Source organism: Hemibagrus wyckioides, linkage group LG03 (assembly GCF_019097595.1).
Source record: "Hemibagrus wyckioides isolate EC202008001 linkage group LG03, SWU_Hwy_1.0, whole genome shotgun sequence".
Taxonomy (NCBI): Eukaryota; Metazoa; Chordata; class Actinopteri; order Siluriformes; family Bagridae; genus Hemibagrus; species Hemibagrus wyckioides.
In genome coordinates, this window is record NC_080712.1 from 6,635,417 (window position 1) to 6,645,136 (window position 9,720).

General features: G+C 39.1%; 1 protein-coding gene across 1 annotated transcript; it reads right to left on the reverse strand.

Annotated features, from left to right (window-relative positions):
• Positions 1-5,657: 5,657 nt before the first annotated feature.
• pou4f2 (POU class 4 homeobox 2) lies at positions 5,658-9,483 on the reverse strand. Its single transcript, XM_058386022.1, has 2 exons — positions 8,601-9,483; positions 5,658-8,247 (listed from the first exon to the last, which is right to left on the reverse strand). Exons 1-2 carry the CDS (start codon positions 8,877-8,879, stop codon positions 7,171-7,173), a joined length of 1,356 nt encoding a protein of 451 aa, XP_058242005.1. The 5' UTR covers positions 8,880-9,483; the 3' UTR covers positions 5,658-7,170.
• Between the last annotated feature and the right edge of the window lie 237 nt (positions 9,484-9,720).

Here is a 9,720-nt window from a genome sequence, read left to right on the forward strand (position 1 = left end):
TATCACTGGGGTGATACCTTTAACTTTTCCACTGTTAGTGCCTGGAAAATGCCTTTAAAGCATATTTAAGAGGTAAATTTTTTTGATTCCTAGATAAAAGATTAAAGTGTATATGCTTGAGCGTACGATCCCAGAAACAAGGCCGAGTTTCCTATAAGCATCTAAACACAGAGATTATAGTTAAAAGGTAAAGCGAGCATCACGTTCCATATTATATCCTTCTGTCTTTCTCTCCCAATTGAGATGCTCTTGATTCTGTCAGGAAATTCCGTCCAGATTACTGTCCCTTTTCTAAAAGCTACAAATATTGTGAGATATATAAGAAACACTGACAACGTCCACTCAAAGCCCAAACAACGATCATCTAGATTTCTATTTAACTGCAATTACTATTCATACCTTACTTGATAAGTATCATACTCATGAACATATATTTTTAAAAAACAAAACTTATTGATGTTAAGTAAATAAACACTAGACTGGAGTGTGGACTGAAAGTCTCATGAGGATTTAAACAAAGAAGATGTGTTACAAAGATGTACTCTTAGGCGAAATTAGTTGCTAAATCAATGTATTCATTACTCATATAGACATTTATTCACTCAAATTGATATCTGATAGATAGACTTTTACAGATATATCATATATAATCAGATTCCGGATCGGATATTTGGCAATATTAACACGACGTCATTAATTTAGGTATCGGCTAACACAATTCAGTCTCCTCTTAAGCAATTCCTAATGATAAAATAAAATGTAATAAAAAATTGAATTGAATAAAAGCTAAGGAGCCATCCATCTTTTCACATGGGACAAGCTGTCTGTTCACCTAGCTGTTTATTCATTCACTCATACTTTTATTTCTCCACTGTTTTGCACCATGGGGGCTTCTTTATTGATATTGCATCATATATGACACAATGGAAAAAAAATGCTCCAGGGTTGTTCTTGAGGTAAGCTGGACAGCAAATTAGGACTGACAGGTTCAGGAAAGGTACAAACCACAGTAAGGATGTTTATTCAACCTGGGAACAAAATAGAACCATACTAATGTGTGTGTGTGTGTGTGTGTGTGTGTGTAGATAGATAGATAGATAGATAGATAGATAGATAGATAGATAGATAGATAGATAGATAGATAGATAGATAGATAGATAGATAGATAGATAGATAGATAGATGCTGGAGATGGTCCAATAGATGAATACGTATGTTTTTTAAACGTTTTTTTTTTTAGCCTCGAGAATTTTTTTTTTACGAAATAGCATCAATACTATGGGCTCAGAGGCTTTAATGAGCTTCTCGACTTTAAAGAGTTGAAGGATATTAACAAGCTGCTTGACAAATGGCGCTCAGAAGCACATTAAAGAGGCGCCTAATGGAGCGCATAATGACGGCTAATTTTCGATCAGATATAAATTAGAGCCCCCCAACAGTTATTTGCCTTAAGGACTTTATGTAAATGATTCTGTTCTGTAGTATAAACTGAGAGAGAGAGAGAGAGAGAGAGAGAGAGTGTGGTGAAAGGGGGCGGGCGCGGTGGGGTGTGTGTGAATCGATTCATTTAGTATCCAAGACGATTCAGTGACCTCTCCACAATTCATAACGGATTGTTGACTTCTTTATTGTACATGTGGTACTCTGTGGTTTGTTTAACGTAAGTTATAATCTTAGGAAAGCGAAACTCAATTTTCACCACTTGAGTAGTAGATTTTTTTTGTTTACAAAACTTAAAAAAGACCACTGTTTAATTCAAATTAATATTAAATTACGCAATTTATATGTATATAATCGCTAAATTGTGATTACCGCAAAAAAAAATGCAAAGCATTTAACGCCTGCCATTTTATGAAAATTAAAGGGAAATGTCTAGGATATTATATTATATTGTATTATATTATATTTGTGTGTGTTTATGTGTGTACTGGTGAATCTTAAGTTTTTTTTACGCGACATATGCATTTCCTTATTTCTCTCTAATTACTGTATAAAGCTGATTTCTGGTGCAGAGAGAAAGGGAAAGGCCCACCATCCTGAACTCTTAAATATTTAATCACCGCAGGCCTCTGCTTCTCAACACATCTATTTGAACACAATGATGAATTTAATCAAAGTGGCGCAAAAGTGGGGAAAAAACATATTCAATAAATGTGAACAAATCCTTCTGTATATTAGAAAACAAAAATGAAATTGTTTGTAGGTTGCGTTTTATTCCAGGACATGTCTTGTGTCGGGATGCCTGTATCGATAGATTAGATTCACATGAATCGAATTAGAAATTCTCTGTGTTTCATTAATATTTATTAATCTGCTTTTTTTTAACGTATTGTTGAATAAAACCGAATCTGGAAAACTTGGTTTATTTGCGATAATTAATTATGGAAATTTGTGTAAATCTTTATTATAATTGCATAAAATGTCGACTAGTTTGTCTATTCAGCGATAGATATCATGTAAATGTAAACACGTGTTAATCTAACATTATGTGATTAATTATTAAAACAAAACAAAAAAAACTTAAGTGAAAAATGATAAAGAAATGATTTGTCCTAGAGCGACGCTGCGGTAATAATAATCAATGTATTTAAATTCAAACCCTTAATTATAGAAATGCATATAAGGTTTCGAACTTAAATACAAAGATATATTACACGTCTATATGTGTGTGTGTGTGTGTGTATAGACCAAACGAGGTTGTTCTTCTTTATAGCCCTCAGAACACAAACTAATAACCACTCAATTTAATTAATATTGCATAAAGTCCTGTTACAACAGCAAGAGCCTCCCTCGCGCCCTCAAATGTGCGACTGAAGGGAGACACAAAATAAAATATATAAATTGGACTAAAGACAAAACAACAATTAACAAAAATAAGCACTATATTTCCCTCAGTAGTATCTGAACCTGGGAAGGACACGGAAATTACTGTATCGGATACAGTGCGTATCTGTTAAAAGAATGAATGAATGAATGAATGAATAAATGAATGAATGAATGAATGAATGACAGCTTTTATTTTGTCATGTTCCTGATAACTGAGTCGCGAGTAGTTTTGGTTACCAGACGAACAGCAAAGAAAAAGATGATGATGATGATGATGATGAAGAAGAAGAAGAAGAAGAAGAAGAAGAAGAAGAAAAAGAAGAAGACTTCCGGCAGCACGAGCTCGCCACGTGCGTTTGGCCTTTAAATGTACAGTTAAAATATTCTAGTTGCGGGTCCCCAGGGCGGAGCACCGCCAGTCCCTGGGTTCATAAAATATTCATCATCAGTCTTCATGTGAAAGAAGAGTGGAGGCGGGAGAGAAAAATAAAAACACAAGATATAATTATAACAAAGGGGCGGGGGGCGGGGCATCAGCTCTGCTGCTGTCTTTGTTTTTTATTTATTTATTTATTTATTTATTTTTATTGTTACTACGGGTTTTTTTTTTGAAGTGTGTGTGAAGCTCGTGCACGTTTACAGGTGTTTTGTCACTTGGGTCAAAATAAAATGTAGAGAGGTCACGTGACATGTACGGTCACATGCAGCGTACCATGGGAGTGTGTGTGCATCAGAGAGAGAGAGAGAGAGAGAGAGAGTAATTAACCCTCTCACTTGATTACATGCTCACTCACAGCTAGTATAATTATCCGCTCTTCATAATCCGATGTGTAATTTAATAATTCGTTCTTATTAGCGAATGAAACGATCGTCTCGTCGTCTCGTTTAGAAGAACTGATTTCTTCGTTAAAAGCTGATTAGAATTGATGAGAGGGCTTTGCACAGCTCTGTGTCTCACGCACGCGCACGATGACATCTCCATCCTGCATCTGATTCAATAACTCTTCCTCTTAATTCCATTACATGACCTTATTAACTAGCCCAAACACACCCTAGCAAAATCATACAGGTAGTGTGTGTAATAACAACAAAAATGCATATAAAGCAAAGATGCATATCAAGTACCTCAAACAACTGGTGAGCGATTGGTGAACAATCTGGAAATCACAGTTTTTTAGAAAATTTGCATTCAATCAACCGCAAAATGCGTAATTTTATATATCTACAATTCTACTCAGAAATTTTGTCTGTAGCTATGTTTAACTATTTTGTAGAGATGCTCTTACCAGCAGGTGTGTGTGTGTGTGTGTGTGTGTGTGTGGATATAAAAAGTCTAAATCGCCCTTTTTCATGTTCATTAAAGACAAAACAATGAGCCACGTGCATAAAGTTACAAAACAATTTCACATGTTTGGTTCTGAGCCCATTTTAAAACGATCATTTCAACCCAAGAACATTAAAAGGTTAATACGAGAATGTAATTATCTGGGAATTATATGGTTTTAGTTACTGTCAGGTAGTCTGACCACCATTATTAGGGTTTAGTTAAATAGCATACAATTCAACAACGCGTTAAAAACGAGTGGAGTATAGCCAATTTTTATAGCCATATTTATATTGGCGAAGAAGAAACTGTGCATAGCTTGTTTTTTTAAAAAAAACTTTTAAACTTGTTAACATTCTGAATTTAGGCTATTATTATTATTATTATTATTATTATTATTATTATTATTATTTCATAAAAATTAGATCCCAGGTCCCCTGCGCATTAATGGCGCTTAATTTTTTTATTTTTTTATTTTTATTTTATATTATCATGTTATTACTGCTTATAGGTTTAGTGCATAAAGAATTATTCAAATATTTATTTGTTTATTGATTTTGCATTTGCGGACAGAATAAATAGCTGTGCATTTTCATATATTTCTTTTCATATGTTCAAATGTGTTTTGGACTAATCACAGTACTAACCACAGTTCTAGGGTGTACGTGCTGGTGTATGATGATCTAAGTACACCCGTTTGGGCTGACAAAACAAAATCTTTTTTTTTTTCTTTTCTGTGTATAAAATATTCCGGTTGCTGTTCATGGTCCTGAAAGCAATCCCACGACAGTGACGACACTCCAGTCACATTTCTATCTTTTTTGTGTGTGTGTTAGGCTTCAAAGGTCGCCCCTGTGCCGGTGGTAGAAGACTGAGAAATGCACAGACTGTGGATTAAAATGGAGACCCGGTGTTTTTTTTTTTTCCTTTTCTTTTTTTCTTTTTTTCTGGCGGGCTGACATCTGGCAGCGCTCGTGCTCTAGGGACCTCCCCTCAGATCTCTATAGACTCCATCATTAGACTCTAATAGAATATCAGCATTCACTCTCAGCTAAAGCAGCAAGTTGGCCTTAAGCAAAGTCGTTCTGAGGAAAAAGAAATATACGTATCAAATGTACGTTATAGCTTTTAAATTACCGTGTACAATACCCACGTGAGATACCTTTTATCCCTTCCCTCAAAACTACTTCCTGTATAAAGACGGAGATACAAAAGGCAAGACGGGGATTAAGCAATGCACTCAAAATATTTGCGACAGTCAGCTAAAAAGATGGTTTTGTTTTATTTCCCCCAAGTACTATTTAATACCAGCGGCCAACCCAATATAATAATTTATCATATATATATATATATATATATATATATATATATATATATATATATATTTACATATATATGTTAGGCATTGGAGGATAAAGGGATAAAGGAAACCACTGAGAACTAAAATAAAATGTTAAAATGTTTGTTCTTTAATGAAACACAGGTTCAATTCAGTTATTAAACGAGAACTTAAAATATACATGGATGTAATAGTAAAATCAATTTTTTTTTAAAAATATAAATAAACTGGACAAGAAGTAAACCTAAAGCAACAGACATTACAGAGAAAAGATTGACCGCAGCTAAAACAGCAATACAGCAAATACGGATAATATTCTTGTGTTCGACCCAATGATTTATTTACATTATACACGTATACTTTCCATGAAACGGATCTTTTTTTATTTTTTTCCATAAAGAAAACATTTACCAAACACGGTGAATGTAACAAGCCATGAATTCATCATGATACGCGTCCATTTTGTACAAATAAATTACCAAAGAACATACAACATAAAGTTAATTCAAATAGGGTGGGAGGGGGTAATCATATCTCTCTCAATTGTGCCGTAGTCATTGAAAAACAGGGGGAAAAATAATAATAATATTAAGTAAAGTGGCTTATTTTAAGCAAATCCCCCCGCCCCGCCTCCCCATCTTGTAGAGAGACAAGGCTTTTTGTAGTCAGAATATGATTTTCTCATGAAAAAAAAAAAGTCGAGGAGGGAATCCCAATAAATATGTAATGAAGTAAACATTACCTCACATGATAAATAGTTCATAAGAAAGTAGAGCGCAGGCGTATTGCAGCTGAGATTTGATTCAAACAAATCCACATGGTTGGCACACAGTTTAACCTTTCTAATCCTTCAGTATCCATGGCCTTAGCTACATTTATTTAGCCTAAAAGTTCAGGTTCGATTTTTTTATGTATTTTTTTTGTTTCTTTTTTTACGCACTAAATATTTAGCGAGAAATACAAAACTATTCTTTGATTAGGACTGTGATGAGGATGGAAATTGAAGAGGTGGAAAAAAATAGCTAAAGACAGCATAACTCAAGCATTCACTGGAAATTGTATTGCATCTTATCACAGTAATAATAATAATAATAATAATAATAATAATAATAATAATAATAATAATAATAATAATAATAATAATAAGATGGTCACTGTGTGCTCGATTTTGATGGCATATTGTCAAGTTGCTCCAGAAAAATAACCCCAACAACAATCAAAACAATTTCAACCTCTTCAATTTCGCATTCATCTTTAGTCTAATATTATCACTCATAGAATTAATATAAAAAGTCTTATTTGTGGATATTTGTCCTCTTTTTTGACACAGCTTTCTCCTTCATTATTATTTAATATATTTACCGTCCATCCTTAGCTCTTCTACACGGAGAATTGCCCAGAAAACCAATTTGATTGAGGCTTTAGAGTCACACTCATCTGAAATCCTGACCATGTTAAATATCAAAAGGGGAAAAACAAGGTCTTACTTGGTCCGGTCCTTTAAAATGCCTCCACATCCTCTTTTGACGTGACAGTTATTTTGGTGTTTTCAGTCAGAGTGACAGTCTGCTTCAGTGCACGAGTCATGGATGATTCGGGGGGACAATGTGAGGATAAGAAATGTTATACAAACAGTTCGTGAAGTCTTTTAAAAGAGTGAAACTTTATTCTTTTTTTCTTTTTTACACGCACGCTGAGTATTTCATGCGTTTCTGTTTCTGCCTCTGGTTGCAGAACCAGACGCGCACTACGTTCTTTTTGAGGTCCAGCTTTTCGGCAATGGCGGCGATTTTTTCGGACGAGGGCCGCGGCTGGATGGCGAAGTAGGCCTCGAGAGAACGCTTCTCGGGGGCCGCGATGGACGTGCGCTTCCGCTTCTTCTCGGCGCCGTTGAAGAGCTCGGGCTTGCTGAGTTTCTCGCGATGCGACTTCTCGGCCTCGTCAAGCCACGCCTGGAGAATGGGCTTGAGCGCGATCATGTTGTTGTGTGAGAGTGTGAGTGACTCGAAGCGACAGATCGTGCTTTGGCTGAGCGAGCCCACGCCTGGGATCTTGAGGTTGGCGAGCGCCGCGCCCACGTCCGCCTGCGTCACGCCGAGCTTGATGCGCCGCTGCTTGAAGCGCTCGGCGAACGCTTCCAGGTCCCGCGGATCGGCGTCCACGTCGCTCGGGCAGCCCAGGTGGTGCGCCGACGGGAGTGCGTGGGCGTGCGCGTGGGCGTGGGCGTGCGCATGGGCGTGAGCGTGCGCCGCCGCCGCCGCCGCCATGTTGATGGCTGCCTGGTGCATGGGGTGATTCACGCCGGCCATGTGGGCCGCCGGCGTGGACACCACCGAGCCGTCCATGGCTGCACCTGCGAGCGCCAGGCCCGGGCTGAGGTGCTCGAGGAGGTCCCCTTCAAGCGCTTGGTGAGGCTGAGGATGGTGGTGGTGGTGGTGATGATGGTGGTGGTGGTGGCCTCCGTTCCCGCCGCCGCCCAGTGCAGACGGGTGAGAGATTGGCACGGAAGAAGAGGACGACGAGGACGAGGACGTCGAGGAGGTGCACGGCAACGCGTTCATGGCGTGGTATGTCGCGTCCGGCTTAAAGGGACTGTGGTGAGGTGGAGGGTGAGACTGGTGAGGATGCGGAGGGTGGTGAGGGTGGTGGTGGTGCTGCTGGTGCTGGTGGTGACTTTTGGTCTGCGAGACGATGTCCACCGCCGCCAGAGCTTCGGCGCGGGCCAGTAGACTCTCATCCAAGCCGCCGAATATGTTGCTCTGCAATTGCAAAGAGAAAAAAAATGGAGGGCGTACATATAACTGTCAGCAAAGATGGAGGGGAGGGGGGCGGATTCGCACACCACTCTGAGATTTTAGCAACATTTCCAGCATGTTAAAAAAGAAAATCCTACAAGACACAAGCAACATCCCAGGTCATAAAAATTAATACTAAAAAGGCAAACAAGACTGAATGCATACATAAAGTTAAGACGGGAGGAGGGGGAGAAATGGAGGTGTTGAACTGATTTGCTCCGGAGAAGACATGAAAAAACATGAATAATAAAATAGAAAAAAAACTCTGCTGCCAAAATGTGGTTTTTAAGCTGTGATTATGAAGTGAAGTTACATACCGGTGGGGTCGGGAGACCCGCTCGGCGCATTGCCTCCGAGCTCACGCTGCTGCTGATGCTGGTGCTGATGATACTCGTGCTGTGTCGAGAGGACGAGCAGGACGACGATTGCGAGTCCGAAGTCAAAGTGGAGGACGAGGTGGATGAGGCTGAAGAGGACGAAGAAGAAATCGGAGAAGAAGAATGCAAGGAAGAGTACTTGGGCTCGGGTGAAGAGGTGTGAGGCATGACGAACGCCTGCTTGCTACTGCTGTTCATAGACATCATCATCATCATCATCACAACTCGCCCGAGCAAAAAAAAAAAAAAAAAAAAAAAAAATCAAAGTTCCCACCCTTAAAAAAGAGAAGTTAAGACTCCTCCTTCTTCGATTTATAGAGTTCGGAAGTCTCAAGTCGCGTCGAAAAGGAGCAGACGAAGAGGAGGAGGATAAGAATGATGAGGATGATGATGCGCAAAGTCTCTAGATGGCACATCTATGATGGCCCCACTGATCCGAGGAAAAAAAACATCCACTTGCTCGCGACAGGACGAGAATTAAAAACACTGTACCCGATAGAAGCGACCCGGAAATAACGAAAAGCTCAAATCGGATCGGACCTGATCTGCGTCTAAGCAATGCGTTACGCACAATTGAGGGTAAACAATTCATATAAGATTTTTTTTTTTGCGAATGTGGAAATTGTCTCTGATTGAAATTTCTCCTTAAACGATTTTTGAAAGAGAAGCGAAGATTGAAAAAAAAAAGTTTACTGTTTGTCCTCTTGGTTGGTGTAAAATCTCCAAATCCCGCTGTGCCGAAATAACGTGACTCTCTTATCCGGCTGCACGCGACGCTTTCGGTGTTGGATTTGATGATGAGACACTCGGAGCTCCAGTAATGCTGCAGGGACCCGAGCTGCCTCTGCACTAAGGAGAAGGAGGGCAGGATCTCTCTCTCTCTCTCTCCCTCTCTCTCTCTCCCTCCCCCCATCTCTCTCTCTCTCTCTCTCTCTCTCTCTCTACCTGCTTGAATATCCTGTCATGCGTTATTATTCTGGGGACTCTGCGCATGGGCAGCACCTTTGTTGTTGTCCTTTTCAGTTATGTGATGCAACCGAAATAATTCCGAAATATGTAT

What these genes read in the sequence shown, in the direction of transcription:
- pou4f2 (XM_058386022.1), bottom strand. Translation starts at nt 8,879, where the DNA reads ATGATGATGATGATGATGTCTATGAACAGCAGTAGCAAGCAGGCGTTC. An exon ending in CGGGTCTCCCGACCCCACCG is followed by an intron (nt 8,248 to 8,600) that starts GTATGTAACTTC and finishes TTGCAATTGCAG; the next exon opens with AGCAACATATTCGGCGGCTT.